Source organism: Opisthocomus hoazin, chromosome 18, assembly GCF_030867145.1.
Source record: "Opisthocomus hoazin isolate bOpiHoa1 chromosome 18, bOpiHoa1.hap1, whole genome shotgun sequence".
Lineage (NCBI taxonomy): Eukaryota > Metazoa > Chordata > Aves > Opisthocomiformes > Opisthocomidae > Opisthocomus > Opisthocomus hoazin.
The window spans coordinates 1048508-1071913 of record NC_134431.1 but is presented as its reverse complement, the minus strand read 5'-3'; the positions used below and the strand labels follow the sequence as shown (position 1 = coordinate 1071913).

At 58.8% G+C, this 23406-nt stretch overlaps 2 protein-coding genes across 8 annotated transcripts in view; one reads left to right on the top strand and one right to left on the bottom strand.

Moving 5' to 3' along the window:
• The window catches only part of DLGAP4 (DLG associated protein 4), a 189482-nt gene extending 177311 nt beyond the window's left edge, over window positions 1-12171 (top strand). For all 7 annotated transcript variants that reach the window (XM_075438653.1, XM_075438654.1, XM_075438652.1 and 4 more), the window contains 6 exons: window positions 3366-3727; window positions 5146-5237; window positions 5691-6100; window positions 7772-7863; window positions 9427-9579; window positions 10342-12171. In XM_075438653.1, coding sequence (XP_075294768.1) covers window positions 3366-3727; window positions 5146-5237; window positions 5691-6100; window positions 7772-7863; window positions 9427-9579; window positions 10342-10557 — 1325 coding nt within the window. In that variant the 3' untranslated portion in view covers window positions 10558-12171. The remainder of the gene's footprint in view (window positions 1-3365; window positions 3728-5145; window positions 5238-5690; window positions 6101-7771; window positions 7864-9426; window positions 9580-10341) is intronic.
• Window positions 12172-16734: 4563 nt separating this feature from the next.
• On the bottom strand, window positions 16735-23099 carry TGIF2 (TGFB induced factor homeobox 2). The gene is made up of 2 exons (XM_075438634.1): window positions 22887-23099; window positions 16735-19222 (listed from the first exon to the last, which is right to left on the bottom strand). The coding sequence occupies exons 1-2, from the start codon at window positions 23088-23090 to the stop codon at window positions 18647-18649; spliced, it is 780 nt and encodes a 259-aa protein (XP_075294749.1). The 5' UTR covers window positions 23091-23099; the 3' UTR covers window positions 16735-18646.
• Window positions 23100-23406: the final 307 nt, after the last annotated feature.

The following is a 23406-nucleotide window of genomic DNA, read 5'->3' as shown; positions in this document are numbered from 1 at the left end:
ATTAACTGGCCATTCTGGGGATGGAAATGGTGAAGTTAGCAGTCTCTGTATTGTTTAATGCAAACGGTCTGTATCTGCGTAGACATCTGCCCCTGTGCCAGCAGGTTTGGGGGAGTTTGTGTGGGACTTGGCAGTGCAGTAAGAGGTAGGAGTTGGCAGTTCGAGGTGCAATATTTTATCGAGATCAGGGACTATGGGTTAGAGCCGGGAAGCCAAGGCGATGACAGCCGCTGCGGTCATCGGAGCTGTGCTAGGGAAACGCTTAGAAACTGGGTTTGGGTTAGTAGGGCCCGTCCGTGCTGTTGGCTGGGTGACCTGGGAGCTGCGTGGGTCTGTGCTGGTGTCTGTCAACAGCTGCATGTCAAGGGCCAGGGGAGAGACGTGCACGGAGCAGGGCAGCGCACGGGTTGCAGTTTGAGGGACAGAACCCCTTTGCTGGCCACCAATGACTAAGGGTTGGAGCAAGGAGCCAGGGAGCGTGACAGCCCTGCCGCCAGCCGCAGCCTCCTGCAGCACGGTCCTGCAGTGATGTAGACAGGGCTGCTGGATTTCTCGTGAGCTGTGTGGGACAGGGACTGCCCTGTAAACGCGTCTCGGTCAGGTGCCGAGTCACCAACTCCAGGAGCAGGGACCCGTTTCCTTGTCATTTGGGCAGGCTGACCCGGCCCTCCGTGACCCGGGGTGGTGATGGAGCTGAGCTGCTCACAGCCTGGAGCAGCACAGCTCCCTGCACTCCACCGAGACAGCCGAGGAGGGCAGTCCCCGAAGGCATACCCTGAAACCTGCATCAGCCCCTTCCCAGGAGAGCGGGAGTGCGGGGCTCGGCACACCGCGGCTCGACAGACCTAGAACGCCCTTGGGAGGAACCTGTCAGCAGCACGAAGTTTCGCACTCTGGGAGCGTGGCCCTCCCAGGAGGTGAAGCGGGTGGCTGGACAGTGCTGTGCGAGGAGAGGGGGTGGTGTGAGCCTCTCGGGCTGTGCCGTGGAGCGGGACAGTGATAAAAGCTCCTCTGCACACCCCTGCAGGGGCTCGGAGACAACAGCAGGAGGGGGAGCCCAGATCCTACCCTGCTGGGTTACTCCCAGGTCCGTCCCGGAGGCCATCAGCGCATCACAGGCCTGTTGGCAGGAACCCGGAGCAGAGACAAGCGGGGTCACACAGTGGCCAAGGAGCCCTGAGCGCCCTGTCCCAGCCTCTCTGGGGGTCGTCCCAGCAGAGCCTCAGCGCAGGTGCCCAGGCGTGACACCCATCGCCACGAGCCATGGGCAGCAGGTCTCCGAGTCACCTGTGGGACTATGGAGGTTGCTGCCAAGGGCTGGGACGTGTTACGGGGTGGAGGGGAAAAGCAGTTTGGGACGGCACAGGGCTTAATGGGATATTCAGGGGAGGAACCAAAGGTGGGAGCAGGAAGGGGCTTGGTGATTTGGGGAGGAACAAGAGCGGGGAATACAGGGTAAGGGGATCAAAGGGGTCAGTTGTGTGTAGGTGGGCGGCTGGTCCGTGCGCCAATCTGGCCGTGCCCTGCTCAGTGCAGCCTGTCCCGTCTGGACAGCAGCTGGAGCCAGGCTTCGGCCTCAGCAGTGGTGCGTCCAAGGGCCAGGACCTGGGCAGACTGAGTGCTGAAGCACAGCTGCTGCAGGATCTGCCTCGAACATACATTTTCACTAATGAACTTCCCATCCTGTCAAGCCAGAGACAGGAGCAGGATGTGGCCATCCCGCTGATGACACCAAACTGGGAGGTGTGGGTAGACACACCAGCAGGCTGTGCTGCCATTCAGCGTGACCTGGATAGGCTGGAAAGCTGGGCAGAGAGGAACCTGATGAGGTTCAAGAAAGGCAAATGCAGGGTCCTGCACCTGGGGAGGAACAACCCCATGCACCAGTACAGGCTGGGGCTGACCTGCTGGGGTGCAGCTCTGTGGAGAGGGACCTGGGCATGCTGGTGGACGACAGGGTGACCATGAGCCAGCAGCGTGCCCTGGCTGCCAAGAAAGCCAATGGAATCCTGGGGTGCATCAAGAAGAGTGTGGCCAGCAGGGCGAGGGAGGTTCTCCTTCCCCTCTGCTCTGCCCTGGGGAGGCCCCATCTGCAGTGCTGTGTCCAGTTCTGGGCTCCCCAGTTCAAGAAAGATGAGGAGCTACTGGGGAGAGTCCAGCAGAGGGCTACGAGGATGATGAGGGGACTGGAACATCTCTGCTACGAGGAGAGGCTGAGGGAGCTGGGCTTGTTCAGCCTGGAGAAGAGAAGGCTGAGAGGGGACCTAATAAATGCTTATAAATATCTGCAAGGATGAGGGTCAGGAGGATGGGGCCAGACTCTTTCCAGTGGTGCCCAGTGACAGGACAAGGGGCAATGGGCACAAACTGAAGCAGAGGAAGCTCCAGCTGAACCCGAGGAAGAACTTCTTCCCTCTGAGGGTGACGGAGCCCTGGCCCAGGCTGCCCAGGGAGGTTGTGGAGTCTCCTTCTCTGGAGATATTCCAGCCCCACCAGGACAAGATCCTGTGCAGCCTGCTGTAGGTGACCCTGCTTCAGCAGGAGGGTTTGACTAGATTACCCACAGAGGTCCCTTCCAACCCCTACTATTCTGTGATTCTGTGATTGCTGCTGTCTGTGTTCGTGTGGGTGCTCTCCTCTGATCCGTGTGGCCAGCCACCTGTGTGTGTACATGTGTGTAGTGGGTACGTGTGACCCGTGTGCCTGCTGGAACGCATCCTCAGCCTCACTGCTGGCTGGCTCTGGGGACGTGGAGCAGCAGCAGCCTCGCCGCCCTTGGGCTCTTGCATCCAGATGATGTATTTTCCTCTAATGCATAGCAGCTAGGTTTTTAAGGTACTTCATAAATATTTGTTCCTACCATCAGCATCTAACAAACTTTCTGGCTTCTTTCCGTTTTATAGGAAAAAACACCACCCCGGTCCAGACACTGAAACTTGTCAACTGATGGGACAAAGAGCTGAGACACTTGGCTGTACTAGGACACTAAAACATAGGGTTTAGCCAAAGAACATTTCCCTAGCGTGGAGGCTTACACCTGCCAAACCCTGTAGCATTCTTGGGAGGCTTTTCTATACTACTTCTCCGTTTCCAGCCTTTCACACGTCATGGTATTCCTTTTGCCTTCTTTTGCAAGCTAGCTCTGGCTCTGCCTTCTGCTTCCCCTTATGCTTTGGTTTGGGTTGCCCAGTGTGAGCTGCTGGCTGTAGGCTGTTTCTGCGTTTCTGCCTCCAGCTTCTACTTGGAGGCTCCTCTTGGATGTTGTGACTGACCTGCTTTTTCTTTCTCTTCTACTGTATCTCTCTCTCTCTCTCCCCCCCAATCTGTCTTTGTGTTCTCCGTTCTTCCCACCTCCATTACTGCAGGTTCATCATGCCTAGTGGCATATAAAAAGACTCCACCTCCTGTCCCACCTCGGACCACATCAAAGCCGTTCATCTCTGTCACTGTGCAGAGCAGCACTGAATCTGCGCAGGACACCTACCTGGACAGCCAGGACCACAAGAGCGAGGTGACCAGCCAGTCGGGACTCAGCAACTCTTCGGACAGCTTGGACAGTACCAGGACGCCCAGCGTGACAAGGGGAAGCGTCGTGACTCCAGCAAGAGACACTCCAGAGTTACCCCAGAAAAATGCAGCTTTGAAAAGTGACAAAGGGACTCTGACTAGCGAAGAGCCGAAAGTGGAGAACGTCCCCAAAAGAAAGCTGTCGTCTATAGGAATACAAGTATGGAATAGTTTGTTCTCCTTTGTTCTAAGGAATGTCCTTAACCCATCCATTTAGCGTGTGCATTTTGTGTGACCAGGTGTGCATCTGATCTCACTTAGAATAGCAAGAGACACTGACTGCCTTGTCAGACTCACTTCCTGTGATCCCAGGGGTGCAGTACAGCAGCTTTCCATAACAGACCAGGAAGGACTAAGTTCTTTTAGTACAGAATTTAAATGTTTCATAAAGCAGTGGGACCATGTTAACGGGGCGAGTCCCTCCAAAGAGGCCTTTTGCTGCTAGTATGCCTGTGCTGAGCCTGTGCTCTGTACTACGTATTACTTGGCATCAATCTGCTCCTTGTCCATAGTGGTTCTAGGGACAACTTTATTCTGAGAGGTGGGCCCTTCTGCTTGACATCCCTGTAGTCTGGGCTGCTGCAGTGGAAAGTGGTCCCAGGGCTGTAGGCAGGAGGGAGCGATTCCTTGCTGTCCACCGTTCCCAGCAGGTGGCTGCTTCTCTTGCTGGAAGCATTTAACTCTGTGGAAATCAATGGAAATGAGCTGTTGATTATATAGTCAAATGAGAACCCATTGAGTAGTGTAAATCCATGCTTTGTTCAGCAAAACTTGAGTCGTCTGCAGTTGTACGCTCTCCCTGTGGACAGATTTCCCGGTTACAGACAGCTGACTGCTGCGAGCACTTGTTCTGTCCCAAAGTGCTGGCTCGGTGCTGCCGGCCGTTACCTGCAGATAGGAGCTTGAGCAAGTCCAAATGCAGGATCTGGGCTTTGAGCCGTCACGTGTGTGTGTGCTGAAGAAGTCCTCCCTTGGGTGTGCAGTAAGGCCAGCTGGTCAGTTAGGTATGTGTGAGAGTGGAGGCTTTTCTGTAAGGACAGTGAGGCAAAACGTGCTGAAAGGGCAGCAAGGTGAGAGAACTCGCGCTGGAGAGGCTGACTGCCTTCCTCTCTTCTCCCTTTTCTGAGCTGCTCCCCAAGCCACCTGCCCCGTAGCCTGGGTTTCCTTCCCTAACCCTCTTAATCCAGAGCTATGGAGTGTCAGTCCCTGGGAGAGAGAAAGCTGGGCTTTGCTGTCGGTCTTAATCGGATCGCTGCCCTCTCTGGAGCGTCCTGGCCTTTGCCCGTGTCAGCTGCCACATGCGCAGGGACACGCAGCCCTTCCCAGCGTGCCACAGCCGTGCGAACAGCGGCGGGCAGCAGGGCCGAGTGCTCATAGCGCAGGTGCCTGGCAGCAGCCCGGCTGATGCCACCCTGACGCTGGAGCGGAGGCAGACCCGAGCGGGACCCCAGGCAGCCCTCCAGCTGGCCTGTGGTGTCGGCATGCTGTGTGTGTGTGCAGCACTCCTGGTCTACTGACGTGGATTCCAGCAGCAAGTTCTTGTGTCTGTTCTTGTCTGTGTTTTTTTTGTTTGATAAGGTTGACTGCCTTCAGCCAGTGGCAAAAGAGGAGCCTCCTCCACCAGCCACCAAATTCCAGTCCATCGGGGTACAGGTAGAGGACGAGTGGCGGTAAGTGAAAGACGCAAGCTTTTATAGTTTCCTTTCTTTTAAATTGCGCTTCCCCCACTTTCGCTTAGACCTTCTCCCCTTCTTCGTTCCAATATGAGTGGTGTTGAATGGGGGGCCCATGGAGAGCTCTTCCTCCACGGCACACACCTGCTGCAAAAAGCACTTGTTCTGTAAACAGCCAAATGGATGGGAGTTTGAAATTTAAAAAAAAAAAAGGTACCAGATGTTAATTATAGATGTGCGTCAGTCCTCTCGTCTGAACAGCCTATTGCAGTAAGCAGGCAACCTTATAATTTTGTCTGTCTGAACATGTGGTGTGTGTCTGTGTGTGAGGAGGGGCAGGGTGGGCAGGGTGAGGCTCATCTGCAGGTGGAATAAATGCATTTCACCGTCAGTGTGTGAGGCCAGCCAGGTTGAGTTCTGCCTTTTCATGTTTGCTTTTGATCTCTCTAGAAACAGCCACTCTCGCAGCATGTCCTCCAAACAGGACACAGACTCTGACACACAGGAACCTAATAACTCTAGCTGTAAATCATCTGAGAGAAGCCTCGCTGAGTGCCCCCAACACAACAACTCTGTTGGTGTTGATGCCACTACCAGGCAACCAGCCAAGCCCTCACAGATTAAGAGAAACCTCTCCTATGGAGAAAACAATGACCCAGCCCTGGAACCTTCCTCCCTCCCTCCTCCTGACCCCTGGCTTGAGACCTCCTCCACCTCGCCATCAGAACCCACGCAGCCAGGAGCCTGCCGGCGGGACGGGTACTGGTTTCTGAAGCTGCTGCAGGCAGAAACGGAGCGGTTAGAAGGCTGGTGCCGCCAGATGGACCAGGAGACCAAAGAGAACAATCTCTCTGAAGAAGGTAGGTCTTGTCAGCCTCTGGGCACTAGACTGGAGCAGCGTAGCAGCTCCTCCCTCAAGAAAGAGTTGTCACTGAGTGTTGGATCAGCTTTCTGCAGTTAAAATGTTGATAGCCCACAGAGACAGAACGTGGAGATGAGTATGGGACAAGGAACGCTTTTTCTGTGGAAAGGAAAAGGTAACTTCCTCTAGCAGGTGGGGTAAGAAATAATACTGTGATGCAGCCCCGGAGATTTGCAGGGGGTGATGCAGCTTCTGCCCATTCAGAACTGCTAAAAGCTTAAGCGGCTGCTTTCAGGGAGGCTCTTCTTCCCTGCCCAACCCCCTGGACTCGAGTGGGCAGGGGGAAGTGTAGCTGGCAGTGGGACAGAACAAACATGGCTTCGGAGCTTGTTTGATCTCTTGAATCGGTGGATGGACTTGTCTTCACAGCAAAGAGGAGGTTTCTTCACATGGGAAAGCGTCACTGAATTGGTGCTAAGCACCAAAAGCACAAGGAACACAAGGCCACTTGATTTTATTGGATTCGGTCCCAGTTGGGCTTGTTCCATTATTTTCCAATGAGTTGGCAAAACCTGTGCTGCTCACAGTGAAAACCATGCCTGTGGCACACAGCGAGTGACAGAAGTGGGTGACTAGGCTGCAGAGGGCAGGATCTTTGTTCTGAGTCTGGTTTTTGTTTTTTTTAATACCCGAGAAAGGTGAAATAATGGTGAGACTCAGTTATAGCTGACTGTCACTGCTGGGGCTCGGGGGAGTTAATCTCTAATCCTATTCACTAAGATGCCGCGCTGGCTGCCAGCTGGACCGGCCGTGCCAGGGCTCTCCCTGCCTCGGGCAAGGCCCGCGTCTTGCCTGTGGCAAGAAGAGGCACCGAGACCAGCGTGGCATTGTCTGTGAGAGCACTCTGCTAGCAGGCTCTGTAACCGAGAGCTCTGTGGATACGGAGAGAGCCCAGCTTACGCTGGTCCCACCAAGATCTAGAAACGTTCAGAACTGACGTGGTAGGTGCGGCAGCAGGCTGGGGAGGAGAGGGGGGACCAGTTCACCCTGTTCCCGGTGCCATTGCGTGCGCTGCGGGTGTCTCAACCCTGCCTTTGGAAGGGTAAAGCCCATATACTGTCTTTCCATTAATGAGCAGAGGAATGTTGCCATGCCCAGAGGCTTCCTGGAAAACCCACTAAAAGCAGCATAAAGCCCTGGGTATTAAATGCCCTAGCCTGCCAGTATTTTAATCCCTTCTGGTAAATGGAGGTTGGAGATGATTCTCCTGCCCCCTGCTCCCTTCCCCTCGTGCATGAGTGGAAGAGCAGGTTGTGATCTGCAAGCAGGTGCCAGCAGATCTGCTGGCTGGGCTTGTGCTGGTGGCTGGGCTGATGGGCTGAAGGCAGTTTAAGGTGCTTTCTGCCAGCTCTGACGTAATGTTCGCAGTCTGGCCTGCTTTTGACCTGCTCTAGAAGGAGCAATAATAGATGGCAAAGACAGATGTAGATTATAGTTTCAATACATCTTCTTTCCCTGAGAGCAATTAGTTCCTTGGGGATCGCAAACTCCTTTTCTAATGAGTCAAGAGTGTTTCTTTGCTCTAGAAACACTTGAGTTTGTTGCTGCATTTAATAGTCTGTTCAACTGAGGTCTTTTTCTTTTTTTTTTTTTTCCTTCTCCCCCATAGTCTTAGGAAAAGTCCTGAGTGCAGTGGGCAGTGCACAGTTACTAATGTCACAGAAGTTCCAGCAATTCCATGGCCTCTGTGAACAAAACTTGGTGAGTCTGCATGTTTCTCCTGGGTTTTGATCTGTCTCATCAGCACTCCGGGAACACGATCAGGTGTTAACAGGCTACTGTCACCGTAGAAACAAAGCCGATGCAGCTGTAGCCTACAACCTGACCACCGTGCCTTGGTGGGTGAATGCTGATTTAAAACAGCAGCTGAGCAGTGGGAGGCTGATTGCCTCAGCCCTGCTTCCGAAGAGGCAGTTCTTGGGCTGCGCTATGCTCCAGGACGAGTGTTTGGAATTCCTTTTGGTGCTTACGTGAGCGCAGGGGAATTTTCTTGAACTGCTGATCGGGGCACACTGAACACGCTGAGTCTCTCTGTGGGCCTGAATTGTCGGCGAGCCATACTGCTCTGTGTCCTGGAAACTGCCTCTTTCGTGTTACTTCTGAAGGGCTTTTTGAGGTGAACTGCTGAGGTTTTGCCAGATAGAGGGGAATGTTTGAAAAGTCTGCTGCTGTTCTCCAGACGTGCTTGCTTTGCATGTGGTCCCAGCACCATTGTCCCTTGTTGGTCACAAAGCACTGCTTGAATCGGGTCTCTTCAGATGTAATGCAGGGGTTTTCCCCTCGTTGAGAGCCAGATGGGGCTGACCTGGGGATGGATGGGAGTCGGTGTTTTGTTTTTCCCCTCAAGCTTTATTGTGGTATGGATTTTGCAGACTTCCTCAGAGGTGAATTCCCCTTTGCTGGCAAAAAGCCTTAGAGGAACTCGGGGTGGAGGAAGAGGGGGGTGAAGTGCTGATCCCTGGCTGATCGCAGCTGAGAGGTTAGCAGCAGCACCAGAGCTGCCAGGCTTGCAGCAGAGCTTTGTGCTGAGGTCTCCCTTGGGTGCTTTGTGCCAGGTTGCTCAGATCTGACCCCATGCTTTCCTGAGACAGTCCAGGCCTGTGATGGCAGTTTGGGTGTCTCGGAACTGGGAAAATTCTGTTCTTGGAAGAAACTTGAGCTACTTAAAATTTTTCAGCCTAGCCTGAGAAATAGTGATACTTTCAGGTTGTTTTGTGGCGGGATGTAGCAAAGTAATTTTGCTCATCAAAGCTATATGGGCTGCTTTGGATTGCTGTACACTGGCATGCAAATTTTGCAGGTGTCAGAGCTGTGCTTTGCATCATGCTGTGTCCATTTCCATTATCACCCACCCTGAAATCCCTGCATCTCTGTGTAAGTTACTAGCTCTGAATCATGTGCTGGGCACCTTCACTTGGAGGTTGCTGCTCTGGGATTAACGCCAGCTGTGGAAGCATTAGTGAGAAGGGGAGCTGTTGCGTGCTGCTACAGGGTGTCTTCTTCAGGATTCTTCTTCAGGCTCCCGTAGGAGAAATACAGTCAGAATCTCTGCTTCCTGATCTTGGCAGAAATAGTTTTGACTCTAAATGATGGCGTTGTGTCTCTGCATATTCAGGGCTGGTGTCTCCTGTGGGTCCTTGATGTTTTGGTTGTCAGGCAGGTAGACTTACAAGGGGTGAAAATGTAAGCTGTGCAGACTGCTCTGCTTGTCAGGAGTGTATCTTCTTTCTGAAAGGTGGGGGGTTTTTATGCTTTGCCTTCTAGAACCCTAATGCCAATCCCAGACCCACAGCCCAGGACCTAGCCGGATTTTGGGATCTCCTGCAGCTGTCCATTGAAGACATCAGCATGAAGTTCGATGAGCTGTACCACCTGAAAGCTAATAGCTGGCAATTGGCAGAGACACCGGAGAGAAAGGTGAGTGTGGGGCAGTTGAGAGTGGTCAGAGCACCTCGCAGACATTTCAGGTGTCTGAGGTCTATTCCTGTCTGCAAACAGAAGATCTCCAGGGCTTTTACCACCTTGCAGTTGTGCAGTGTGGTCTCACAGCCTTGCAATGCACTGAGACCATTCCTCTTGAGTCATAGTGGAAACAATTTTGTGCCGGGGAAAAAGCGGCACAAATGGAGAGAGACAGAGCGACGAGTGGCGGTGCGTGCGTAAAGCAGTGATACAGAGGCCTCTAGTGTTCCAGACGCTGTAGGAGTAGGCTTTAACGATTCCTGGTGTCTGAGAAGTACAAAGAACACCTACTGGAACCTCTTGAAAACGCAGGACAGGCTGTGCAGCTGGGCCAGGCCGCCTGACTGGCCGTGAGGGAAGGGAGGAGGACTGTGGCTCTGGGCAGGGTGGCATAGTAAAATTTTGCAGTTCCAGATCAAGTTCAGTCTTCGTGTTGTCTGTGCTGTGCTCCGACCCATAGCTGGGCCAGAGACAGTCTGCAAACGCTAGTCCACTTCACAGAAAGCCTCTGTACCATGAAATGGCGCTTTTCTAGAAATTGGGAGAGCTGATTTTGGTGGGTGTCTCGATTCAGAACTGCTCCTGCTTCTTTCACCTGACGCTCGATCTCATTGCTTAGTCCCTCACGCCGTAAGAGTCCCCACCAGATCAGAGAGCAAGCTTCTGTATGTGCATTTTTATTTTATGTTTGGGTTTTTCCTTACTGTCTCCCTAAAGGAAGAGAAGAAACCACCCCCTCCAGTGCCAAAGAAGCCAGCCAAGTCCAAATCCCAACTGAACCGGGACAAAGCCTCCGATTCAGACAAGCAGCGCCAGGAAGCTCGCAAGCGTCTTATGGCAGCCAAGCGGGCTGCCTCTGTCCGGCAGAACTCGGCCACGGAGAGCGCAGACAGCATCGAGATCTACGTACCCGAGGCACAGACCCGCCTTTGAGCAAAGAGGCAGAGGAAGGAACCGCGTGGTTTTTATAAGTCATTAAAAAGGAAAAAAAAAAAAAGGTTCTCTCTAAACTAGTGTGATTTATTCAGTCTAGAGACAATGAGCCATCCTTGAAAAGGGCTCCTGAGTTGGCTTTTTTCTCTCAGCTTTAAGTAATGAAGATTTTAAAAAAAAACAAACAAAAAAAGAAAAAAATACCCCTCGTTTTCTCACTGGCTGTGGTGTTGCTGAACGGACTGAACGGACTCCTGGAAACTCCAGCCCCTCGACTTGGAACTTCAGTCTTTTTACTTGTTCTATCTAATGAGAATTATTAGCTTGTTTACAAGAAGAGGACAAGAAAACATGAAGCCTTGAGCACTTGCCATGCTGTGTTCTTCCTCCTCCTCGGTTCCGTTCTTCTTTCTCATCCTTTATTTTTTTTTCCTCCTCCTGCTTCCTTTCTCCCACCCTTTGCATGGCTTCGTTTACAGTGTTAGAAATAACCTCCTTCCACCGAGCTCCTGCAGAGAACACCCATTCAGTCTGTACTACTGTTGCACTCTGCTAGCAAGCAGCCTTTCTTGGGGTTTTGTTTTGTTTTGTTTTCCTTTTGCTGGGGCTGTGCTGGAGTGGGGGGAGGACGGGTGGGCAGGGACCGGGCTGGGGGGTTGTGTTCCTCTGTTTGATTGAAATGAGGGGATGATGGGGTCTGTGGAATGTAATGCGTGGTCGAAATGCAGCCCAGAAGCAGATGTGCAATAAGCTGGCAGAGGGGGAAGGGACGGCGCTTGGCTGGCTGCTCCCCAGCGAGCAGTCCCCTGCTCCAGGCCCAGGAGGGGAGCTGAAGGACCTCAGAGCAACCACGGGCATGAGCCACACACGCTTCACTTTGATTTTTCTCCTCTTCCCTTTGCAAAGTTATTTTCCTTGACGTGCTTGTTGAGAAAGAAGCTGCTACACTGGGGGACCTGTTTCAAAGTGGGCTGGGGAGAGCGTGATGGTGTTTCAGGGTGGGAGGACTGGGTTTTGTACAAAGAGGAAGGCACAGGTAGCTGGTGGTAGGCTGCCTGCCTGTATGTATGTGTACATATGCACATATACACTTAGTAGTACCTGTACATTTAATTCATACACACGTATACATGCCCGTACGCACAGTGCAGGTGGTGGACTAAGAGCACCTTGGTGAGAATGGGCATCTGTATAGCATATATTTTTACATGTACGATATCTAGATGTGTGTAAAAGTGTGTGTAAAAATATATACCCTGTGTGTAATCAGATGACTATTTTTTCCTTATCTCCCTGCTCTCTGGGTAGAGGAAGGATTGCAAAATCTTTTTTAGCCCATTTTCCCCTTTGTAGATCTCCTTTTCAGTCTGGCTTCTTGAAGCCAGAACTGCCACCACGGAATTCATTGCCCCCCCCCCCAAAACAAGCGTTTGGCCCCAGGCTCAGTCATCTTGCTGGGGATTTTTTTGTTGTTGTTCTTTTCCCCTCACTTGCTTGGACGAAGGGGGAGACTGTGTGCTACTTGCAGGGGGGTGGGGGTAGAATCCCAGAGAAGTGTCAGTGAGGGCGATGCTGATCCAGAAGGCAAAAAATAAATAAAAGTGAACTCCTGAACGATGTCTGAGTGACCATTGTCTACTGTCCAGTGTTGTCCATGCATAGGTGCTGTTGGAGATTTCTGCCTGCCCAGCACAGCCTCTCAAACCTGGAGTTAAACGGACACCAAAGCTTGGCCATCGCGTACCTCGCGTTCAGCTTTGGTCTTGGTCGCCTTGGTCTTGATGGTTTTGGGGAGAGACGCTGACCTGCAGGGTTTTGCCGTCAGGTGTTGGAGGAGGAGGGTGAAGAAGCAGAGTTAGAGATCTCTAGCATTGGAGTTGGGAATACCAGGGAAAGGTGATTTGGGTTGGGGGATTTCTTTCTTGGTTTGGTTTTTGGTTTTTTTTCATTTACTCTTCCGAAAGCGGCTGAGGCTGCTGCTGGGAGCTGCCCTGGCGAGCTGCTCCACCTGGGGCTGGAGGGCTGGGGGCAGCAGCCCCTCTCGCCGCGGTGTCCAGTGGGCTCCTGGAGATCGCTCCTCGCCCGCGGGCGCTCGCCGCGTGGTGAAGCAGGGCCTCAATGGCGGCCGTTGGGCGAGGCTGGGGAGCGGAGGTGAGCGCGTGTGGCTGCCCGACTCCCGTTGTTCCCTGCCGCCTCGGAGGAGAACTCACAGCAGCACGGGCAGCTGGCTGACTTACCGTGAAAAAGAAATGAGAAATAAAGAAACGCAGTCTGAATTTCCAGCGGCCTGCAGTCTCTCTGCCTCTCGTTCCGGCGCTGGGGTCGGTCGCTGGTCTGTAGTGGGCTGCGTCCCCGCCGCGGGGCGAGGCGCGAAGCCGCGGGGCAGTGTTGGCCGTGAACTGTGGGCACCCCAGCAAGATGGCCGACGCGCCGCAGGGCCATGAGTGGGTGGGTTGGAGCTGAAGCCCCGCCCCCTCCTGCGGCCTCATAGGCTGCTCGCCCAGCAATTCACGCCCTCTTCGGGCTAGGTGGTGTGCGGTGATTGGCTGGCGGGACCACACCCCGCCCCCCAATTGGTTCACCTGGAAGTACCTCGGACCGGAGGGCCCCAGCCCTGTTTTTTTCTCTGTGGCTGTATGGCTGCGTGCATTTAATCTCTGCACCCTTATAAATATACTATTAAAATATATACACATACATAGAAATCAAACTATATACACATATATAGAAATATGGAAGTATACAGGTGAAAAATACGTATTTATACATACCTTTATATAAATAATTCTATGAATACATGCATTGTGTGTAAATGTATGTATTTTTAATCTGAGCACACCTGGGTCCTGAGGAGGCCGCCAGCCAATCGCAGCCTGAGCACACGCGGCTGCGAGGGTGCCAGGAAGTGGCCGTCAGCCAATCGCAGAGCCACATGGCGCTTCACAAAATGGCCGCTCACTGACATAAAATGGTGGGAGGAACAAGATGGCTGCCCCCTGTGTAGATAGGCCTTCCGCGTCGAAACTACTTCTGGGTAAACCAGTAGGCGGGGAGCGGCTGGTGCTGCCAGCCAATCACAACAGACCGTGTGACCTCTGTGGCAAATGGCTGCTGGGAGGGGACGGGACTTCTGTTGGAGGCTGTGGGCGGGGCAGTTGCCCCTCGCGCCCCACAGGCCGCGGGCGGTGTGAGGGCGCGGCGGCAGCGCCGACGCCGGGGTCGGGCCCGGGGCTCCCCCTGCTCCCTGGGCCTGCGGCGTGGGGAGAGCAGCAGCGTGTCCTGGGTGCCAAGAAGGGCAACGGGATCCCGGGGTGCATCAAGAAGAGTGTGGGCAGCAGGGCGAGGGAGATTCTCCTGCCCCTCTGCTCTGCCCTGGGGAGGCCCCATCTGCAGTGCTGTGTCCAGTTCTGGGCTCCCCAGTTCAAGAAAGATGAGGAGCTACTGGAGAGAGTCCAGCAGAGGGCTACGAGGATGAGGAGGGGACTGGAGCATCTCTCCTACAAGGAGAGGCTGAGGGAGCTGGGCTTGTTCAGCCTGGAGAAGAGAAGGCTGAGAGGGGACCTAATAAATGCTTATAAATATCTGCAGGGTGGGGGTCAGGAGGATGGGGCCAGACTCTTTCCAGTGGTGCCCAGTGACAGGACAAGGGGCAACGGGCACAAACTGAAGCAGAGGAAGCTCCAGCTGAACCCGAGGAAGAACTTCTTCCCTCTGAGGGTGCCGGAGCCCTGGCCCAGACTGCCCAGAGGGGCTGTGGAGTCTCCTTCTCTGGAGATGTTCCAGCCCCGCCTGGCCGCGGTGCCGTGCCCCCTGCTCTGGGTGACCCTGCTTGGGCAGGGGGTTGGGCTGGGTGACCCACAGAGGGCCCTGCCGACCCCCAACATTCTGTGGTTCTGTGATTGTTCTCCTCAGAAGTCACCCACTACGCACCCCGGCTCCAGCCCAGCACCCTGCGCCATGGAGCCAGGCCAGTGACGCACGCCCTGACCCGCGGTGCCCGGGCTCCCCGCGTTCTCCCGGCGAGAGGAGCTCCGGGGGAAGCCGGAGGGGCTGGTTCACCGCTGACCACACGTCCCCGGGGGCTCGGCGGCCATTGCGACGCGTAACTTGACCGGCGGGCTGCGCCGTTTCAGGGTGCAGCGTGACGCCCTGCCCTGCCCCCTCGCCCCGGGGTGGGGACACAGCTGCCAGGGAGGGCGTCCCAAATCCTTACCCCCACCCAGGTGCGTTCTGGGGCCATGTTGGCTGTGGCATGAGACTACATAAGTGTTGTTTTAATGGGGCGTTAAAAGTGCGGGAGGCGATGGGGGGGGGGGGACAGAGCCATGCCCCCACCCCGGTACCCACGCTCAGCGCTGTGCTGGAGGGGGAGGGTGCCAGGGCCGTGCCCCCCGCAGTCCCTTTGTGCCCGCAGGCAATGTCTGCCATCGCCCCGCGTCCACCATCGTCCCGCGTCCGCCATCGCCCCACGTCCGCTGCCCCGGCTGAGTACCAGCTCCAGCCCCCCCCAGCCGGGTGCCCTGGCCCCCCGGGTGGGTGCCCCAGCCCCCTGGGTGCCCCAGCCCCCATTCCTCACCACCACCACCAGGCTGGCAGCCCGTGCAGGGCAGGGATGCCCGGTTGCTGAGCCTGTCACCAGCGTCACCCTGGGGGTTCCCCGCAGCTGCGTGACTGAGTCCTGGCCTCTGTCTTCCCGCAGCCCCTGCCCAGCGCCGGGGTGCTGAGCCCCTGCGGTCACCCTACGCCACAGGATGCCGGGTGAGGGGGCTGCAAAGGGCTTGAACTGGTGCCAGTCCCCCCGCGCCAGCCGAGAGCGGGGATCCATCTCAAGGGAGGCAGGCGTCGAGCCGGCCCGGAGACCGCAGCCCCGCACTGGCGCGCGTGGAAGACACGAGCGGCTGAAACGCCGCCACGCTCGCTCCCGGAGCGTGCCCGAGGCCGGCTGAGCCCGCGGGCAGCGCAGGAGCCGTGCCCCTGCCTTCTGCGGCACCGCACGGCTGCCGGGGGCGGCTGCTCCAGGACCGCGGCCCCTGCCCACCTCCCCAGGCTCCCAACACCGGAGACTGCGAGCAGCCGAGCCCTGCTGCCATGGGAGGAGTGGTGGGCACACCAGCAGGCTGTGCTGCATTCAGCGTGACCTGGGCAGGCTGGAGAGTTGGGCAGAGAGGAACCTGATGAGGTTCAACAAGGGCAAGGGCAGGGTCCTGCACCTGGGGAGGAACAACCCCAGGCACCAGGACAGGCTGGGGCGGACCTGCTGGAGAGCAGCTCTGTGGAGAGGGACCTGGGTGTCATGGTGGACGACAGGGTGACCATGAGCCACCAGCGTGCCCTGGGTGCCACGAAGGCCAATGGGATCCTGGGGTGCATCACGAGGAGTGTGGGCAGCAGGACGAGGGAGGTTCTCCTCCCCCTCTACACTGCCCTGGTGAGGCCTCATCTGGAGTCCTGTGTCCAGTTCTGGGCTCCCCAGTTCAAGAAAGATGAGGAGCTACTGGAGAGAGTCCAGCAGAGGGCTACGAGGATGATGAGGGGACTGGAACATCTCTCCTACGAGGAAAGGATGAGGGAGCTGGGCTTGTTCAGCCTGAAGAGAAGGCTGCGAGGGGACCTTAGAAATGCCTACAAATATCTGCAGGGTGGGGGTCAGGAGGACGGGGCCAGACTCTTTCCAGTGGTGCCCAGCGACAGGACAAGGGGCAACGGGCACAAACTGAAGCAGAGGAAGCTCCAGCTGAACCCGAGGAAGAACTTCTTCCCTCTGAGGGTGCCGGAGCCCTGGCCCAGGCTGCCCAGGGAGGCTGGGGAGTCTCCTTCTCTGGAGATATTCCAGCCCCGCCTGGCCGCGGTGCTGTGCCCCCTGCTCTGGGTGACCCTGCTTGAGCAGGGGGTTGGGCTGGGGGACCAACCTGCTGCCAAAGCTGCCCGGCCGCGGACGCCAGGACACAACGCTGCGGGGAGCGAGCAGGCAGCGGCAGCCCAGACGCCGGTGGGGAGGTGCAGCCCCGTGCCAGGCACCGGCCCCCGTTTCCTCCCCACCCAGCGATGATCCCGGGACCCCTTAAGCTGCTCTGGCTGACTGTCAGGAGGTGGGGGGTGGGAGCAGCAAGGGAGCCCCCCACCCGCACCCCAGGCCACTCTCACGCACAGCTCGTATTTAAAAAAAACGACCCAAAACTAAAAAACTTTTATTTGACAACAGAAGAACAAACCAAAAGATATTTACAGTAGTTCTTGGCTCCGTAACTTTCGTTCCGACAACCCCTGCCCTCCTCCCGGTCCGTCCCCAGGGCAGCAACGCTGGCCCACGGCACCGGCCCCGCTGCGGCTCTCCTGCCCCGGCGAGGAATCCGCTTTGGTCTGACCGGGGCAAAATAAAGGGAGGGGGGTAAAAAGCCTCCCCCTCCCCTGGGGAGGACACAGAGCCGCACGGGACAGGGTACCTGGAAACAAGGGAGCGAGGCCAAAACTTCACGGCTTTCCCCAGAAAGGAGGCGAGGGCAAAGGCTGGGCGTGAAACGGCGGCGGGGGAGCCGAGGAGGGGGTGTCCGCGCGCCCAGCGCCCGCTCGGAGCGGTGCCCGGCCGAGGCAGCAGCCGCGGGCACCCGGGAACCCCCCTGCCCAGGCGGGGCGAGGGGGGCGAACCGCAGGCCCCCCGCTCGCTGCGTCTCCCCTCCCGGCCCCCGCAGAGCACCAGATCCCGGGGACGTTATTATCTCTAGTCATGCAACTTAATAATCAATCAGGCTAATTACCTAGGATTAGTGTTTCTCAGGATAGATACCATAGGTGCGGACATTTAACTTCCATTTTACAGCGACCGCAGTCCCCGGAGCAGCGCAGCGCCCGGGCTCCCGCTCGGGGACAGCCAGCGATGCCCGGCCATGCCCTGCCCCACAGCACCCCGCGGCCCCGCTCCCAGCAGGCACCAGTTTGACACCAGTTTGTCACCGGGCACGGCCGTGCAGGACCAGAGCAGGAGGGGAGGGGAACGGGGGAGCAACGGGGCTCCATCCTGCCGCGGTCCCCAGGCCCTCCAGCAGCACCGCGCTGACGAGACGACTCCGCGCTGCAGGAACCGCGGGCCGCAGGCTGCCAGCTTGCAGAACCCACCTGCCCATGCCCGCACCACCACACCCCTTGCCAAACGGGTTTTTTTAAAAAAAAATAAAAATAAAAATAGAAAATGAAGAAGTTGGATGGAAAATTTCACAGTCTCAGCTTGGCGCGGGCGCCCGGCAGCAGCCGGCCCTCGGGGTCTCGCCGGCTCCGCAACGCGCTCTCTGCGCCGGGGCACGACGCGCGCTCGTTCAGCAGGAACTCAAGAGAAACACAGGGGAGTGGTGGAAATGCTTATAAGAGGAAGAAAAAAAAAAAATAAATCATATGATAAATCACAATGAAAGGGAAAATGTTTCAACAAAAAGATTGCTAAACAGCACCATCGAGATTTCTGCCGGCAGCATCCGCAGCACCCCAAGGCAGACGAGGAGGGTCCCATTTTCTCCGTGCAAAAAAAATGCCACAGACTTCAGGTTTCCAGCTCGCCTGTCCTCCGCCCTTCCCCGGGCAAGGCAAGGCTCCTGGCCAGCACAAGGTACCAGAGAGGCCCTCCACAAACACAAGGGGGAAAAAAAAAAAGGTGGGGGGCAATCAGAGATTTGGGAGGAAAAGCTTTTCATCCACGGTCCTTAAAACAGACACCAACTTTAACAAAAAATAAATTCTCTCTTCCTCTCCCTGAAGAAACGCTGTCGGCTGGACCCTTGTTTACAGGAGAGAGAAAAAGAAGTCAGCAGGCTTCCCGAGGGCAGCTGCGCGGTCACCGTCGCGGCGGCAGGGAGAGGTCAGCGAAGCTGCCGAGCGCTTTCCGCAGCGGCCGCGGCCTCCCGCTCGCAGGGCACCGGCGGCGGCGGCAGGGGCAGCGGGCACGGGCACCTCCCCAGCGCGACGGGACCGGACCGTCCGTCCTGCCCCTCGGCTGGCAGCGACCGGAGCCCACCGGGAGCTTCCGAGCGGAGCCGGGCAGGGGGTGGCGGGAGGCCGGGACGGTCAGGCACCCCCCGAGGAAGGGCCCCGCGGGACCCGGCTATTTGGAGACGGAGGCTCCGGGGGGCTCAGTCTGGGGCGAGGGGGGCAGCTGCCCGCCCCGCCGCTGCGACTCCAGCTCGGCCGCCTTCTGCAGTGCCACCTCCACCAGCAGCTGGAAGCCGCTGAAGTCGTCGCCGGAGAGCTCGGGGGGGGTGGGGGGCGGCGTGTTGAAGAGTCCGCTGGTGGGGCTGCCCGCCTCGGCCCGGGCCAGCAGGGTCGCGGTGCTGCCGGCAGCACCCAGCGGCACTTTGGGCGCGGGGTCCGGCTCCGCTCGCCGCGGGCCGGGGGGCTTCTCCCGCTCGGGGCTGCGGGCGCTCAGCACCGTCAGGTTGCTGCCCAGCGCCTGGGCGGGGTGGCACAGTACCTGCGGGCACACGGACATCGACAGCACCTTGGCGGCCGTCACCGGAGGTACCACCAGCACCCCGGAGCCGGCAGCGGACCCCCGCGGCAGGGCCACCTCACCGGCTTTGCCCCCTCGGCGGGAGATGGTGAACTGGTTGGGGTCCTTCCCGTCCTTGCGCAGCATGTCGGGGAGCAGCCGCCTCCGGGCGTTGATGAACCAGTTGCAGATCTGGGAGGAGAGAGGGGTGCAGCGCTGTCAGCCCGGGGCAGGGGGGGCCGGCAGCCCAAAGCCGGCAGAAGCCCCCCCGGACGCAGCAGGGCTCCCCCTCCATCCCCACACCTCCATCCCGGGGGGCTCCGGAGAGGCAGAGCTGCTCCCGGCGCGGGCTGCCCAGCCACCCACGGAAACCCCTGCCCAGCACCGCCTGCCCGGCAGCCCCTTCCTCCCCGCACGCTGCCGCGGCGGCGTGGCGCGATCCGGCCCCTCCGCGAGCCCTTCGATCGCGGGGCGACGCCGCAGCCGCTGGCCGGGCACCCCGGTTCTTTGGGGACCCCCTGCCCGGTGCGGCGGGCTGGGGAGCCGGGTGCCGGCGAGCGGGAGCGCAGCAACGCGGGGTCTCCAGCGAGGCTGGGAAGCAGAAAGTCGGGCGGTGAGAAATGGGCGCTCGCTCCCGGCGAGGCTTCCCGGACAACAGCAGGTACCCGAGCGAGGACACCGTCCTGCTGGGAACGGACTCTGCTGCGGGGGGGACGCGGTGGTGGGGACAGACCCGCCCCAAAGTGACGATTCAGTGGGGCCAAGCCGTGGGGTTTTTTATAAAAAAGAAAAAAGCCGCATGCTTCGAAGCCGGGGCGTAGCCCAGCTCCGCGGGCAGGCGAGGCCGTGCCGCGTCCTGCCCGTGTCACCAGTGACAGTTTCCCCCCCCGTCCCCATGCCACGTTCTCCAGAGGGAGCTGAATGCTGGGAGGAGCGGGGAGGGGGGGCACTGGCAGGATTCTGGGGGGCTGCTCGGGGGTGCGGAGTCGGCTGGGCGTTTTGTTGGGAGTCCGGCCCTCGGTCTCACCCCTTTTCGCGCCGCAGCGCGTCCCGCACCTCTGCCTGGCAGGACTGGTGACAGCCAGCCCTGGGACACGGCACCGGGCTGGGACCCCCTCCCTGGGGGGTACAGGGGTGGCCTCCTCCCCAGGCACACGGCAGCGTTGAATGCCCGCGGTGCTGCGCTCCCCCTTGGCCCCGCCAGCCCACCCTGACGGGGATCGTGCGCGGGTGCGTGTGCTGCCCCGCAACGCGGAGCGGGGCTGTGCAGAGCCACGGGAGCCGCAGCGGCTCCGCAGCAGAGCTGCCCGCTCCCTGGGGACGGCGGGGCTCAGCGCTGTCCCCCCACCACAGCCCCAACGTCCCAACACCCGACTGTGCCCGGCCGCACGCAGGAACAGCGGGGTGCAGCCCCGGCACCCCCCGGGGGCTCTTCAGCCCCCCATGCCCATGCGGGGCGGCAGGGATTACAGAATCCTGAATCCCAGCATGGCAGGGGTTGGCAGGGCCCTCTGTGGGTCACCCAGCCCAACCCCCTGCCCAAGCAGGGTCACCCAGAGCAGGCTGCACAGCACCGCGGCCAGGCAGGGCTGGAATATCTCCAGAGAAGGAGACTCCACAGCCTCCCTGGGCAGCCTGGGCCAGGGCTCCGGCACCCTCAGAGGGAAGAAGTTCTTCCTCGGGTTCAGCTGGAGCTTCCTCTGCTTCAGTTTGTGCCCGTTGCCCCTTGTCCTGTCGCTGGGCACCACTGGAAAGAGTCTGGCCCCATCCTCCTGACACCCACCCTGCAGATATTTATGGGCATTTCTAAGGTCCCCTCTCAGCCTTCTCATCTCCAGGCTGAACAAGCCCAGCTCCCTCAGCCTCTCCTCGCAGGAGAGATGCTCCAGTCCCCTCCTCATCCTCGTAGCCCTGATTGCGGTGGCACAGTGACACAGGTCGCAGCTGACGCCAAAGGCTCTCCCACGCGTCTGCAGACCGGAGCGGAGGAGCTCGGCGGCTGCAGCTCGCGAAGCCCGGCAGCAGCGCGGCGGCCACGCTCTCAGTCTCGGCCATGTATTGGCTACAATACGTAAAACGCTACATTAAAATAACTGCCTTCTTCCCAGAAAATAATGAGAAGAGAATAAATCGGGGGGGGGGGGGGAACGACTGATCTTTCCTAAATCAACAGCTACATAAAATATTTCCCCTAAGGAGAGAGGACTTTCCACAACTTCAATCGCAGCAAGATCTCAGTTGTCCTTTTTTTGTCTTTAAGACAAATATTTGGCATTTAACACCCTCAACTACATCGGTCTCACCCCTTTTCCCTTTCCAAACACCCTTCCTTGCAAGCCTTAGCCGGGTCCCCTCGACAGGGTCCTGTGACCTCATGGCCACCGACCGCGGTGAACCCCCAACCGGAGGGTTGACTCCCAACAAAACGCCCAGCAGCACCGAGCAGCCCCCCAAAATCCTGGGCTCCTGGGCTCCCGCTCGCCGGCACCCGGCTCCCCAGCCCGCTGCACCGGGCAGGGGGTGCCCAAAGAACCGGGGTGCCCGGCCGGCGGCTGCGGCATCGCCCCGCTCTGGGTGACCCTGCTTGGGCAGGGGGTTGGACTGGGTGACCCACAGAGGGCCCAGCCGGCCCTGGGACATGCCACCGGGCTGGGACCCCCTGCCTGGGGGGTACAGGGGTGGCCTCCTCCCCAGGCACACGCCCAGCGTGTGCCTGGGGAGGAGGCCACCCCTGTACCCCCCAGACAGGGGGTCCTATGGGGCCACACCACGACACAAGCCCAAGTGCCCCAAACCCATCGCTGCTCCTGCCACCACTCCGGCTCCAGCCCTCCCAGGACCACCAGCCTTCTCCTGGGAGCAGCTGCCCGGAGGCAAATCTGCTGCACCGCCGGTATTTAAATACATTCAAATGAAAATAGGGGGGAGAACATCAGCCCGGAGTGGGGTAGGGCGGCTCCTGCCCAGGATCCCTCAGCTGGGCTGAGCTCTTCTGGTCTCCAACTGGTCTAACTGGGGCCAGGTGGGCCCGCCCGGGGTCGAAGCCCAGCCCAGCCTCTCCCCTCCCGGGATGGCTGTCCTCCACCTGGCTCTGCACGCAGGGGGGTGGCCCTGGCCCCTGTGCTGAGGGGTGCTCAGGGGAGCAGGAGAAAGCAGCACCCCCTGAAAGCCTCCCACCTGCGGCAGCTTTTTGTAGCATCATAGGTTGGAAAAGATCTCTGAGGTCACCAAGTCCAACCGTCACCCCAGCACCTCCGTGCCTGCTAAACCATGTCCCCAAGTGCCACATCCACACGGTGTTTGAACCCCTCCAGAGATGGGGACTCCCCCACCGCCCTGGGCAGCCTGGGCCAAGGCCTGACCACTCTTTCAGTAAAGACATTTTTCCCCATATCCAACCTGAACCTCCCCTGACACAACCTGAGGCCATCGCCTCTCGTCCTGTCGCTGGTTACTGGGGAGCAGAGACCAACCCCCCCTCCCTGCACCCTCCTGTCAGGGAGCTGGAGAGAGCGAGAAGGTCCCCCCTCAGCCTCCTCTTCTCCAGCCTGAGCAGCCCCAGCTCCCTCACCCGCTCCTCATGGGACGTGTTCTCCAGCCCCCCCCAGCCCCGTTACTCTCCCATCGGCAGAGCGATGCTTCGCTCGTCCCCGTCCCCGTCCCTCCATCTCCCGGCTCTGCTCCAGCGCTGCCACGACGCCGCTCCCCAGCGCTCAGCCCTCTCCCCAAACGGGGCTGCCCACACGTGGGTGGGCTCTGCTTCCCGGCTGCTCCCCCCCAGCCCTTGGGGACCGCCGGTGGGGTTCTCCGGTGGGGCCCCGCGGCCGAGGAGCGGGCGGCAGCCCCTGGCTCCCACCTGCAGCACGGAGAGGCTGGTCTGCCCCGAGAGGCTCAGCTTCTCCTGCTCCGAGGGGTAGGCGTTGAAGCGGTGCTGGTACAGCCAGTCCCGCAGGATCTGCACCGACTCCTTGGGCAGGTTGCCGCGTCTCTTCCTCTTGCCGGGCTGCGAGGGGTCCGGGGACGCGGTGCCGTCGTCCTCCCCGGGGTCACTGTCCGACATGGCGGGGCTGGAGCCTGGCGCGGTGGAGACCGAGCGGAAACCCGAGCTGAAACCCTCCTGGCCTGGGGAGCTGGGGGGGGCACAGCCAGGGAACCCCCCCCAACACCCACACCTGGGGGGGGGCCGGCTGCCCCCCCCCTCCCCACCGCCCGGGGGGCCGCAGGGGCAGAGACCCCCGGGAGGGGAGGCGGCTCGCAGGCAGGGAAGGAGCGAGCGCTGGGGGGGGGGGGGGGGGAGATTAAAAATGACAAAGAACTCTCGGGGGGGAGGGGAGGGGGGGGGCCGGGCAGCTCGAGCGGCTCCGGGCAGCGGGGAC